Source organism: Typha angustifolia, chromosome 2 (assembly GCF_048772165.1).
Source record: "Typha angustifolia cultivar Huaian chromosome 2, ASM4877216v1, whole genome shotgun sequence".
Classification (NCBI taxonomy): Eukaryota; Viridiplantae; Streptophyta; class Magnoliopsida; order Poales; family Typhaceae; genus Typha; species Typha angustifolia.
The window spans coordinates 4,275,573-4,288,857 of NC_133240.1; the positions used below are offsets into that span (position 1 = coordinate 4,275,573).

A 13,285-nucleotide genomic window follows, 5' to 3' on the forward strand; every position below is an offset into this window, starting at 1 on the left:
TATAATCTATTTAGGTAAACAAAATATAAAAATCGACCAGTTTTTATCTCTAGCTATAGTTTCATAAACTCATTATAATATTAAGTTTGAGGTGTAATTTATTTAGGTAAATAAAATATAAAAAAGGGCTAGTATGGTCAAAAACTCTATGAAAATGACCTATCAGTACAAAAATGAAAAATCCAACTACGGTTAAAACACATCGTTCGTTGTACCGGTTAGTTGCGCACCTCTGGCATTCAGCTTATCCACACGGCGAGAAAGCGAGTGAGCCACAGAGAAATAGCGAGGGAGAAAGAGAGCTCACTCAGCGATGGTTTCGACAATCTACTGCCGCTTCCATGCTCTTCTCACTCTATAGTTCTTCCCCTCCGCAACCCCTCGATTCCCTATGGCCTCTCTAGCTCTCCCTTCCAGGCCTCTCTTTCCAAAGAGCTTCCTTCACCCCAATTCCAGGAGCGGTCTTCAACCCCGCTCTTCAAGCCTGCCCTCCCCGTTCGTCGGTTCCATCTTCTTGAATCCTGTGAGAAAAGTTAAAATCTTTTGCAATCTTGGTGTCTAATCCATCTTATGAGGCTTACTCCTTTTCTTTTCTTTTCTTTTTTCTTTTCAGAGGAAGCTGAGAATTGTTTCATATGCCGCGCCTCTTCTTGAGGCTGAAGCCGATGCTGCTAGGGAGGTATGCACATTTACGTGGTATCCATGCTTATCAATGTTTGTAAGTAGATGGTCTGAAATAACCCCTTGGGATTTGCATTCCAGGATATCTAAAGGTAAAAGGAAGATGATCGAAATAATATCCTGATTGATTGTCAAAGAGCTGGTATTATAAGCAAGACCTGTGATATTTCGTAAAGTAAAACCTCGTTCATGGATTATGATTTAAAGGGATTGGAGGTTACTTGATGCAGATAATTTGGATTTTATCTGGGAATTCATCATAGGTGGATATATGTATGTGGATGTTGTTAGTATGTAGGTTATGGAATTTTAGAAAAGGAAAAATATTGAGGTTTTCTGTTCAGAATTTGTTTCTCTATGTCAGCTAGGTTATGGGAGAAATTTGCATGAAATTGAACTGAATGGCAGAAAATAATTCATGTAGCTATCCGTTTAGTCATTTTTTTCTTACTTTCTGGTCTTTCATCTTCTACTAGTTGTTGTTGCCTGTTGGTGGTGGTAGTGATTGTTTTATGAATTGTAGAGACTATATAGGCAAGCATTGGTGTGAATTTCATAAAATAAACATTGTAGATTCTTAATATAAATATAGGAAGAAGTCCAGAAAAGAAAATTGACATATCATGTAATACGCTGGATCTCTAGCTATAAAATCTATATGCGTAGATGACTATATCACATGAAAGTGGGGAATAAGGAAACTTGGATTCGTGGACTTTCAACTAAATAAACTACAAATGGTGGTGGCTATGCATGCTGGATCTCTAACTATAAAATCTTTGCTCAGAGATGACAATCTCGCATGAGGGTGGGGAATAAGGATGCAAACTTTGGGCCCTCTTGCATTGCAACTTTGGTTTGTTGTTCATTGTCAAATAGTAGACATGTAGAAGAGCCGAGCACAAGCTAGTTAAGCTTGAGCTCGAGTTGAGCTTGGGTTGTGGTCAGTGAGCTTAGCAAGACATTGGAACTTGCATTGCAATTTTGGGCCCTCTAGCATTGCAGCTTTGTTTAGTTGTCATTGTCAAAGAGTAGATGTGTAAAAGAGCCAAGCTCGAGCTAGTTAAGATCATCTTGACTTGAGCTTGGGATGAGCTCAGCAAGCTCAAGTTCAAGGTCAGCTTGCAATGTTAGCAAGATAGATCAATCTTGACTTTGTGTGGTTCTATTTGGTTAGGGTATATAGATATGAGTATGAAATCTAGTGTTTTAAAAATTGGTTTAGCATTCACCATGGTGGGGCGGCGTTGTGCGGCCCTGTTACCTTGCTATGTGCTCTTTTGGTGTTTAAACTGCACTATCATTTTTGGCAGACCAATTTGTCACTTGGCGGGCTTTTGCAGATTGAGTGGAGAGAACGGGTCGGGCAGGCACAATTGCAGTCAAGTTTTAAGAAAAATACTATCTACATTCTCCTGAATGAGCCCTAATCTATTTCAATCCCTTCTCCCTCAGGCTCTCTACTCTCTCCTTTCTCAACAGCAGACGTCGAGCGGTTTTCCTCCTCTCTCTCTCTCTCTCTCTCTCTCTCTCTCTCTCTCTCTCTCTCTCTCTCTCTCTCTCTCTCTCTCCTCGTCCATTACGTTCCTTTTCCTGCTATGGCTGGGTTTGCAAGTGCACAATTTGGGGAAAATGGAGGTGCATCCGCTTAAGAGAGGGAAAGCGAGTTTATTAAAAGAGAAAAAGATAGTTACGAAGGTGATGAAGGTTTGCAGCCTACAGGGAAAGGAAAGAAGAGATGAGAGGAAGTTACATGGGTGCTGGATAGGATAAAGCTACAGAGATTAATCTCCCATCCCTGTAGCTTTTTTTTCTTATCTTTCTTGAAATAAATCGACACCTCTTTTAATCTTGTTGCATGAACACCATTCTTCCTCGTGATAATATATATATATATATACTAAATTGTGATCTTTTGTTTTAGGGTTGTGATACATTATTAAAAACTTTATATATGTTATATTAGTATATATTAGATATCGTATATATTTATTTTTATGTTTTAAAAATGTTAGACCGCCTTGGCGCCTGTCTTCTGCTTAAACGTTAGGCTATCGGTGACCGCTCACAATCCACAACCGCATTTCAATACACTAAGGAAATCTAAACAAATTCATTAAAGATCTTCGTAGAAAAATCTATGCACATACATAGGATTACGTAAATTGTCATACCACTCTTGTTCTAATGTGTTTATTATATAAAAACACCTATCAATAATTTAAGATCTCAATTTGGAGAAGTTAATTGCAAGTATCTCATTAGATGATGCTATAGTAAGTGCTAATAGGCACTTTTGCAACTTCACATGACAACGCATATGTGTAAAGTGATTTAAAGATCCTTAAACAATTAGATAGCACAACTTATGTCTATAAAATGATCGTAAGAGCCTCAAACAATTAGATGGTTTGTACTAGAATTACAAAGAACTAGAGCCTCAAACAACAGCTAGGTAGCCTTGCTAACAACCTTTTAGGTTCCATGGCTTGCATGACTTCAGAATTTATGTCCTGAAGTCAGTAATTAGAGAATTGTGGACTTTTACAGATCATATCTCAATCTGCCAAGTTGTAGATAGGATCTTGTTAGTTTAGAACTCCAGGCAGAGGGGAATGGTAATTAACTGTTTTCAAAATGATGTTTTGTTTTGTATGGGGCAAGAAATTCCCACTTTGGAGCCAAACTAATAAACAGTATCTGCTGAAAACAAATTGAACTCTGCACTTTTGTAGATTTCCATTGACTATCCTTCCTCTGGACCGAAGTAATTTGTCGTAGTTATGATTCTCCTAATTGTACAAGAAATAGTTGTGTCCCTTGAACTTGAAGTATCTTGATTTCAGACAAATTTCTTATTTGGTCCTTGTCTTTTACTTGTTGAGGAAGGCAGATTATCAATGGAGAAATAGAAAAGAGGACTCTAATCTCAAAATATCAGCGAGGTATGTTCTCATCTGTCATAAGACACATGCTTCATATGCTCTATTTTCATTAGACCAATCAGCTCTTTCCTTACCTTATAACTGTCTATTATTTCCATACTAATATATACTGGAGTTTCTAGTTGATGCTGTCCAGTTATTTCACTTTTAATGATTGGCATATATGCTGAATATATTGAAAATTTATCAAGAAGACATATATCACTGGAAATCAAGATAATATAGGAACTTGAATTGGTTACCGCTGGCTTACTTCGGGTAGCACATTTATTCCATTCCAGAATTATTACATATGGATTAAGAAAGAAGCTTGAGATACTCCTGTGAGAACTGCTTAACTTCCAAATCCTATTTGAACTGAAGTTCCCTATACCTTATTATTTCAGGGTATACCCAGCTTCAGATATATTAATATCAAAGCACTATGCTGTCATCCTGCTGATCTAAGCATCTCTCTTATTTCTGTATAACATTTTGCACTTCAAGAAGATTAAGAGTCACTATGCTGACATCCTGTCTTTCTTTTTTTTATGAACCTCCTGCTATTTACTTATTTTTCTGATTAAGTTCTCCATCTATATCTGAAAACAATAGACTATAAGTCCTCAAAATCTCACTTATTTGAATGACTTAGTTGTTCAAAATTTAGTTTCCATTGACAAGTATCTTAGTTTCTACAGGAAAGCTTATTTTCTAATGCATATGAGAATGTTAACTTCCATTTTCTTGTTCTGTCAAGTTTTCAGGTTCCCACCTTTTAACAAGGATATGAAGGACCAGACTAGTCTATTCTGGAGATTATATATACTTCCATGTGGCATGACATCATGGTTGAGTCTTCCGCAAGTAGCACAAGCAAGCAACGGCATAAAGGCAGACATGGTTTATGAGATAGGAGAGTTGTTCGAGCTGGGAATTCAACTGTCTTATTTGCTCATCTTATTAGGTCTGCTCGGAGTTGGAAGCTTCTATGTCATTCGGCAGGTTCTTCTCCGAAGAGAACTTGACCTTTCTGCCAAAGAGTTGCAGGTAAACAGATGGACCTTCTGTTACAACAGGTTGCTTAGTATATAAAATACATTATAACATGAACACTCTCAAGATGGAAGATACAGAAAATCAAGCCATAATGAATTTGATATGGAATGAGAATGATTTAATGTGGATTATGGAGAAAAAGCTGAAAATTTAGGTTGAGGTCATAATTGTACTTCCACATGGAATATAGATATTTGGCCTTGTTCCATTTTCCTATGGTCCATGTCATTTGCTTCTGCTTAGTTTGTGTTCATTTATTTATCCATTAGTTGAGGGCAATTGCCTTGAAACTTTTCTTATTTCTTAGTATGCAGATGGTGAAGTAAGGCAAGTCTCCAATTGGACGATTTGACAAACTTTAAGCATAAGTTGCTTACTCATTAATATTGTCTTTAAAGTTTAAAGTACCAGTGAGAAGTAGTGCACATTCTATAATATTAGCACTAGAATTAGTTTGAATATAACCTAGTCCACATTCTACGCTTCTAAAGAAAACATCGTACAAATGAGAAAATTTGGATTTACTAGTCAAAAAGTTGGTTGTTCTTGACTTCTTGGTCGATTTTCTTTCACACCATTAAATAAAAACATGTTTTTTTCTTCATAATTTTTAACTGTCCTTTAATTGCAAGCTTCTTGCAAATCAATTGAAAATGGCACCATATGCTGACTATTCTATAATGCTAATTTGACTCTTCAGGAGCAAGTACGAAGTGGTGATGCTAGTGCCACAGAGTATTTTGAGCTTGGTGCAGTCATGCTGAGAAGAAAATTTTATCCAGCGGCTATAAAATATTTACAACAAGCAATTGAGAAATGGGATCGAGATGACCAGGATCTGGCACAGGTAAGATAACCTACTTGTCTAATTCTTGTGATTTTTGAGATGTACTTAATAGACTGTATACAATAAAATATTTGCACAACTTTTCATCATAGTATGGTTTCCATCTTGAGGGCATTCACTTAGCATGACAATGAGACTCGTTTCCTTGTATCTAAATGGCCATGGTTTGAGCCATAGAAAGCCTTAGGGTTGAGGATATACAGATTTTGCCCTCCCTATAGCTCTCATTGGCAGGAAGCTCATGCACTTGAATTCCCATTTTAGTATAATTTGGTGTTTCTGTTGCTTCTATCATAATTACTTTAAGAGTATATTGCTAATAAATGGCACCTAATTGATTTATCTTCCTGAAAGATACATTCAACATATTTCTACACATATGTTGTAGTCATTTGATTGCAAAAAAATGTTATCATATTTTGTCAAGGTTCATCGGATCGGGATCGGCCAGTTTGATTAAACCGGGCTAGATCCATTATGGATTTGGCTGGAATCTGACCCAGGGACATTAATTATTGTTGTCCCTAAGCTCTTTCTCTTTCTCTCTTTACTATTTTCTTCTCACTCTTTCTCTCTTTCACTCATTCTCTTTTCTTCTCTCTCTCATTTTGTAATGGAGAGATCTAGTTCCAACGAACTCCGACGACGCAAATCTCACTCCAACGAACTATGGTTCATCAAGTATTTATTATTTGGAATAATCATATTATCCATATGTTGATTATTATTCTCCTCAATGTTCTTAGTATCCTTAGGCACAGATTCACATATTAATTATTATCCTCCTCAGAGACAACAAAATCCATTTGATTGAATGGTATGATGCAATTACTCTTTGGAGCACCAAACCCTAGACATCATCATTTTCAAATATATAGTGATTATGATGACAACAACCACAGAGATTTATGAGAGCCAGCTCGGTATTCATTGGAGTCTTGACTTTTGAGTAAGTACTTTTGTTTAATTTTTAGAGCCCATATGTGAATAATTATTATTTTCTTATTTTTTTTAAATTTTTCTAAATTTTTAGAATTTTTTTGTATTTTTAAATAATATTTAGAATTTATGTAATTAAAAAGTCTAATCCAATCCAGACGACCGATACAGCCAATTCGGCTGATACGTATTGTTTTTCTGGAAGACCGATTTTAATCCTGATCCCGATTTTTCGAACCTTGGTTTCAGTTGAAGTAGTCATCAAAAGAACAATAGTCATTTCTATTGGATCTCACTATGAGAAACTAAATTAAGATTTCCATACCAATGGTATGAGTGCCAGCCCTAGCTTGGCACAACATTGTATTTTAGGACACATTGACTTGTCCTACATCACTCTAGGATGGTGGGAGCAGAGTCCTTAGTGGCTTATAAGCAAAATGGCTTGCTAGTATAACTCAATTGGGTATGTTTGTAACTATTGATTTGTTTGTGAGCAAAGACATTTTCATCATTTGTGCAGTAGACAACGAATGCATCAACTTGGAGAGTTTTATTAGTTTGTGGTTTTCATGACTTGCCAGTTGTAGATTCTATTTTGGTTGATCAGTTCAATATGTTGACAACTTGGAGTGAGGCTACACATTGTGTGGTTCCCCTCAATGAAAATGTTTGCCGGATTGAACTCATTAAAGGGAGTTTGTGTGGAAAATATTCCAATATAGTAGCACTTGCGCCTTAGGTAAAGCAATGAATAGTCAAGGTATAGCCTAATTTGGTAGGACTTCCTTCTTATTATGCAAGGACAGTGGACGGCTTGTTTATCTTGGTTGTGCTCATAGTTGGCTACATGGTGTTGCCCTATTGATCAGCATGGCAATCTATGTGTCAGTCGGCCCGGCACATATTATGCTGGGTCATTGTTGGCATGTGGCACAGAGGGTGTCTACAGCATTTTCTTATCCACCTCCTAGTGTTGATCTCTAACACGAGGTTATTTGCGGGTGGCGAAGAGGCATCTATTTGGGCCGATTGGGAAGTAGATAAGATAGTATCATGAGTGGCGAAGGCAAGTGGTTGCGTTAGGAGGTTTTGAGGAGTTTGTACAACTGAAGAACACAATCTGTGATTGATTTTATTTTTTCATTTATTAAGTTATATCTGCCTATAGAGGATATGTATTTAAGTTAGATTCAATACAAGGCATGACTAGGAGAGACTAGAGAAGAAGAGGTTGGTGGATAATCTCGATGACAATGATCAAATGGTGTGGTTTGCCTTGTATGTCTCCCTCTCTCTTTATATCTCTTCGCCCTCTCTATTTTTTGACATTTTTTGGCATTGGCATGGTGCGCATCGTGTCAACAGCAAGGAAATCTTGGTTAGCTATATGAGAAATCATGATTGTATTCACACTATAAGCCATTTTGGTCATATCTTGTGAAAAAAAGAGGTGTCCTAAGTTATAACAGATGCACTATCGTTATTTTTATTTTTATTTTTATTTTTTTTGCTTTTCGATCAAACTTCAAGGCAAGATTGTCCAAAAGTTCAATATACTAAAGTTTTATCTAGCAATTTGAAAATACGATGGCATTACTATGTTAAGTGAAAAAAGGAATTGAAGACCGGTACAACAGTTTGATGAGTAGACCTGAGCGTTGTTTGGGTTAGGTTGAGTTTGTATAGAGAGAAAAAAACTACAGACCTGCCCAAAGCCAATCAATCTTATTCCACTAAGCAATAAAGATTAAACTTACTTTTAACTCCTTCCAGCACTCTAATGTCGTAGTATTTAAGTAACATTTTGAACAGAAACCGCCTGATTTACTATTCTTATGAAAAAGATTATCTCCCTTTAATAAGCACTCGAGCTATGGCTCAACTCCTCAATCCTCGTGTAGGTTGTGATGGTGTCGATGTAGACGGACGGTTCAACTCCTCTGGTACTGTTGATAATTAGCAAGTGTAGCTCTTGCTCTAAACATATGATAATGTCTCTCCTCAAAATTGATAAGAATTATGCTCTGTGAATTATCTTAGAACTCGTAGATGATTTACCTTAATTCCCCTGAGTTGGATGCCTTCCTCTAAGCCTCTAAATCACTTATATAGAAGTGAGAAATGTATATACTTCATACTAGGAGAAATCACCAAAAGGAACTCCTAACCTAAACAGTTTCTGATTTTTGGTTTCTCCATTGTCAATGTCATCCACATTCTCATGTGGTATTGTTTGTATGCCACTAATGTCATCCAGACGCCATAAATCTTGTCCGGATGCAACTTTAATTTTAAAACATTAATTCTGTGCCAGCATATGCACATTGTTTGGGTACCGTCTAGACGCTAGTTTACCCAGCACCATCTGCACGTTGTTTGGGTAGCAGGTGGACACTGCTCAGCTGAGACTAGCAAATGCTGAATAGGACCTTTTTGACTCGAATTGATTCTGTTGTTTGATTTCTTAACACGTTCACTCTTCCACAAGTAATCTGTCTTGATCATACATAATTTCTAGATTATGCATGATAAATATTTAGTGTTTTATGTTTGTGAATTTGCCATTACAAGATTTCATCCTAACATGCTCAAGCCAAAGGAAGGTCAATGTGGTAGATGAAAATATAAGTCCTAAGAGGGTTGTTACTTAGGTATATGGGAAATTTAAGTATACAAGACCCTAACTTAAGCCCAATTGGCTTGATTTCGTGGCAATGTCAATAAAAAATTGCGAAGTCGAGCTCGCCTGTCCTAGAATGGCACCTAATTTGAGTGAGCTTCGCCTGTCCTAGAATGGCACCTAATTTGAGTGAGCTTTGGATGGGGAGGGGGTGCTCTTGGAGTTTGGTTGGCTGGCCCAGCTTGAACGCCAAGCTTGGAAGCTCGGAGCCTAAGCCTGCGGTCAAGTTTGCATCTCTTCTTCCCCTTTCCAGTTGAGTCTTCTCCTTTTGTTCTTTCTCCTCTCTTTCCTAGCCTAGCCTTGCCCACCTCTTCTGCAAACCCTAAGCCAAATCCAAGTATTTCCCTTCCTCTACTCCCCCAGGTCGTCTCTAGACTCTCTCCGCTCTCCATCTATGGTACAAGGGTTGCAGCAGTTAAACAACATTGCAGATAGGCAAAGAAGAATGACAGTAGTGAGAGAAGGGTTGTATATTTGTTTCTTTTCCCAAGACACTGAATTCCAGATCATCCTCAGGCATAGCTCAGACCCAAGCCTGCTTATCCTAGCATTGCCCTAGATGAGAGTTCCATATTGAGAATTACAAATGTGAAGGCTGGATTAGTTGAATCTGTAGATTCATGTTCTACTATAGGGTCAATGTGGTTTATGAAGACACCAGGGCTACAAATGCGTCTAATTTGAGGAACATAATCATGTTGTTCATGATGGATCGAGTTTCTTGGAATACTAGGTACAATGGTCTATTAGGGAGGCTTACTTGACTAAGTAGTTAGTAGAGTGCAATGCAAGTTGGCCTGGTAAGCTAGAGATGCTTGAAAAGTTTGAAGCATTTTGAAGAGCAGTTGGATGTCCATTGAAGGGCATCAATTTTGTGAGGGCATGGGTCACACTTTAGCTTTGTGCATAGCAATGACACCATGCAGGAGCCAAAGATTTAGTAATGGTTATCAATTTGTCCTAGCTTTTAAAAATATGGAATGGTGCTTAGGTTTATCAGATGGAACCATGAGTGATGTTTTTGAGGTCGGGTTTTAGACAAGGCAGAAGTCAACTGTTTTGAGAAGTGGAGGGCATTGTCAGATACTTCTAATATAATAAAGAGTATGATAATTATGAAGGGTGTAATGTTATGGTAATTATGAAAGAGTGTCATGGTCTTTCATTTCAAATGGATGGATGCTTTTAATGAAAAGGTGCATATGAAGAGAAGCATCCTCATCCTAAGAGGTGCTTAACTGACCCTTCATCATCTATAAAAAGGAGTGCCATGAATGAATAAGAAGTGAATACTTTCTTGATAGTTGAAATTGTTTTGTTCAATTTGAATTCTTTTATGGGTTAAGAGAGTTCATTCCCAAGTTCCTTAGGGAGTGCAACTCTTAGAGAACTTGAATATATTGGGATCTGTAACATAGAGATAGGATTTCCACGAGTCGAGATGCATAGTGGGGAAATCACTATCTTAAAAGATGCTTTTAGCATCTTACCCAATCAACAATTAATATTTGGCTTTCTATATTTACTTTTTTCTTCTCTTTACAATTTCATACTAAATTTCCCCAACCAGACTATCAAGGAATCTGCAATGGCTTATGGAAAGCCTAAAGGATGGCACACTAGGTGAAGATTTGGGAGTTTGCTTCTCTAATTTGGCTCGATGTGGTTGTGCTTATGAGGCATTAGGGTGCCCAATTGAAGTATATTCTCATGGTGAGCTTTTCTAGAGTTATTCTGACCTTGGGAGATGGATGCTTGGCATTGGAGTCAGTGATCATTTGTGGCCACCCACAGAGTGGTTGTAGGGGATCTTGATGAGAAATCGTTAACCAAATTAGAGAGGAGCTTTAGGAGGATGCTCGACATATATATGTTATCTAGGCTATGAATTTGAGAGGATTGGTCTTAGTATGTGACATTGAGGAGACTCATAGGATTTTGTTCAGTAAAATCTCTAACCCTTTGACCAGATTTAGAGAAGCATTTCATATTGATGTATAGAGAGGAATCATCAGAATTGGTGGGGCAATGGCTTGTATGGCACTGAGACAAGCTTATGCATGTAAATAAAGTATCGAACTTCATTAACAAATTAAAGAAAAAAATCATAAATCTTAGTTGTTGAGAGTTAAATAGATATACTACATATGGTTGCTACCTAATATGCATGTAAATAAAGTATCGAACTTCATTATCAAAATTAAAGAAAAAAATCATAAATCTTAGTTGTTGAGAGTTAAATAGATATGCTACATATGGTTGCTACCTAATTGCAATTATAGGTTGCTACCTAATTGCAAAGATGCAACATTTGGTTTCTACCCTAAATTCCAGTGTGAAGTAGGTAAATCATCAGATTGGAGTCTAATTGGTGTATAATCCAAGTAGATATACTCATATGGGTTGTTTCATCTATAATTGTAATTTAGTTGTTGAAATTTCATACATAGATACAAAATTAGGGCTTTCCCTAATTTGTTGCTAATTTAAAAAAAAAATAATGATAAAACCATTGGAGAAAAGTATCAAAGCTAGGCTTTTATTGTTCTATTGTTCAAGTAGATCTATATTTTGGTATAGTTCTTATTTCAAATTTCAATAATTTTGTTCTAGTGGCATGTTATGGCTTGTAGACATTTGGTATGGTACATTTTGTGCCAAGCCAGGGTTGGCATGCCACTGGCACCACAATTCATGAGAGGAGGTGTGAGCCAATTCAGCAATAAAAGAATAGTTGTAACTGGTTACTAGCATGGTTCGCCGAATTGACCGATCCCAACTCAAGACTGATCTAAGCTCTCGCTCTTCTCACTCTCTCTTTCTCTCTCTCTTTCATTCTTATCCTCTTTTTCTCTCCTTACTATATAGCTATTGTTTCTCTTACGGAGAGATCTAGTTGCAATGAACTCCGACAAATTTTGACAAATTTCGATATATAATTTTTTAATTTTATTTCTGTATATTTCTCCTAGTTTTTTTCATTTCCTCTGCTCTCCCTTTTTCTTCTCATTTCTCCTTTTTTTTCACTACATCATGGATTTTTTTTCTTTTGTTTGATTTTCTTCTATTTGTTCTCTTTCTAATTTCTTCTTCTTTTCAGCTTTCACTGCACCGTAGTTTTTTTTCTTCTTTATTTTCTTTTTTTTATATAGTTTTTTCTGAGGTTTTATAAGTTTTCCTATATTTTTAAATAATTTTGAAAATTTTACGTAATTAAAAAGTCCAATCGGAGCAATCAATACGGCTAATATGGCCAATCCAGTCAATATGTATCATTTTTTCGAAAGGCCGATCCCGATCCCAATTTTTCAAATCTTGGTTAGTAGAGAAATCAATCAAGAGAACGAAAGTTGCAAGCAACTTCAGGAAGGTTCTTATCACATTTCCATGACATAAGCTTTCCATATGCATGAATACTTACATTCTTATGAAGATGTTACAGATTGCTTCCCTTGAACAGGTGTACAATGCTCTAGGAGTCAGCTATGTCCGCGACAACAAGCTCGAGAAGGGTATAACAAAATTCGAGCAAGCAGTGAAGCTTCAACCGGGCTATGTAACGGCTTGGAATAATCTCGGAGATGCATATGAAAAGAAAAAAGATTTGAGGGCTGCCTTAAAGGCATTTGAGGAGGTTCTTCTTTTTGATCCAAACAATAAGGTAGCTAGGCCACGTCGAGATGCCTTGAGAGAGCGTGTCCAGATGTACAAGGGAGTCTCAATTAAGTCTGAGGAACCATAGTCCTGAATCTTTTTGCTACCAATGTAATCTAATTTTTTACTTCATTTGCTAATGGTCTTGAGGAATACTATTAAACGGTTGCCGTTGTAAGATGCAACTTGTGATAGGAATGAATCGTAAAAGAACTGGACCCTGATAGAAGAGGGTCATCCATCTTTTTGATCAAAACCAAAATTAGTATTCAATCTTCTATGCCTAATACTATGTAAGGTAAAGTCTCAATCGCTTGTGCTCGTTCTTAGGCCTCTATGGATTTGAAGACATTAAAGCAATTTTGGGGAGAAAAAAAATTGCTTGCATCTTTCATATGACCAGCGAGTGGGGTTTGAAAAGACTGAATCATCTCTAAATAATATGATAAATTGCAATGGACACTTGAAATAGAAAAAAAAAATGGAGGTCATTTTCTG

General features: G+C 36.9%; 1 protein-coding gene across 4 annotated transcripts; it reads left to right on the top strand.

Annotated features, from left to right (window-relative positions):
* The first annotated feature begins 220 nt into the window (after positions 1-220).
* Positions 221-13,028, top strand: LOC140771813 (tetratricopeptide repeat domain-containing protein PYG7, chloroplastic). 4 transcript variants are annotated; one of them, XM_073113541.1, is made up of 6 exons: positions 221-523; positions 614-679; positions 3,571-3,626; positions 4,373-4,655; positions 5,365-5,511; positions 12,594-13,028. In XM_073113541.1, the coding sequence occupies exons 1-6, from the start codon at positions 392-394 to the stop codon at positions 12,873-12,875; spliced, it is 966 nt and encodes a 321-aa protein (XP_072969642.1). In that variant the 5' UTR covers positions 221-391; the 3' UTR covers positions 12,876-13,028. The 4 variants fall into 4 exon arrangements, with proteins under 4 accessions (XP_072969642.1, XP_072969631.1, XP_072969653.1 ...); XM_073113530.1 differs by having other exon boundaries at positions 3,575-3,626; positions 4,366-4,655; XM_073113552.1 differs by having other exon boundaries at positions 379-523; positions 4,366-4,655.
* The last annotated feature ends 257 nt before the right edge of the window (positions 13,029-13,285 follow it).

What these genes read in the sequence shown, in the direction of transcription:
- LOC140771813 (XM_073113530.1), top strand. Translation starts at nt 392, where the DNA reads ATGGCCTCTCTAGCTCTCCCTTCCAGGCCTCTCTTTCCAAAGAGCTTC. An exon ending in GTTCCATCTTCTTGAATCCT is followed by an intron (nt 524 to 613) that starts GTGAGAAAAGTT and finishes TTTTCTTTTCAG; the next exon opens with AGGAAGCTGAGAATTGTTTC. An exon ending in TTTCTGCCAAAGAGTTGCAG is followed by an intron (nt 4,656 to 5,364) that starts GTAAACAGATGG and finishes TTGACTCTTCAG; the next exon opens with GAGCAAGTACGAAGTGGTGA.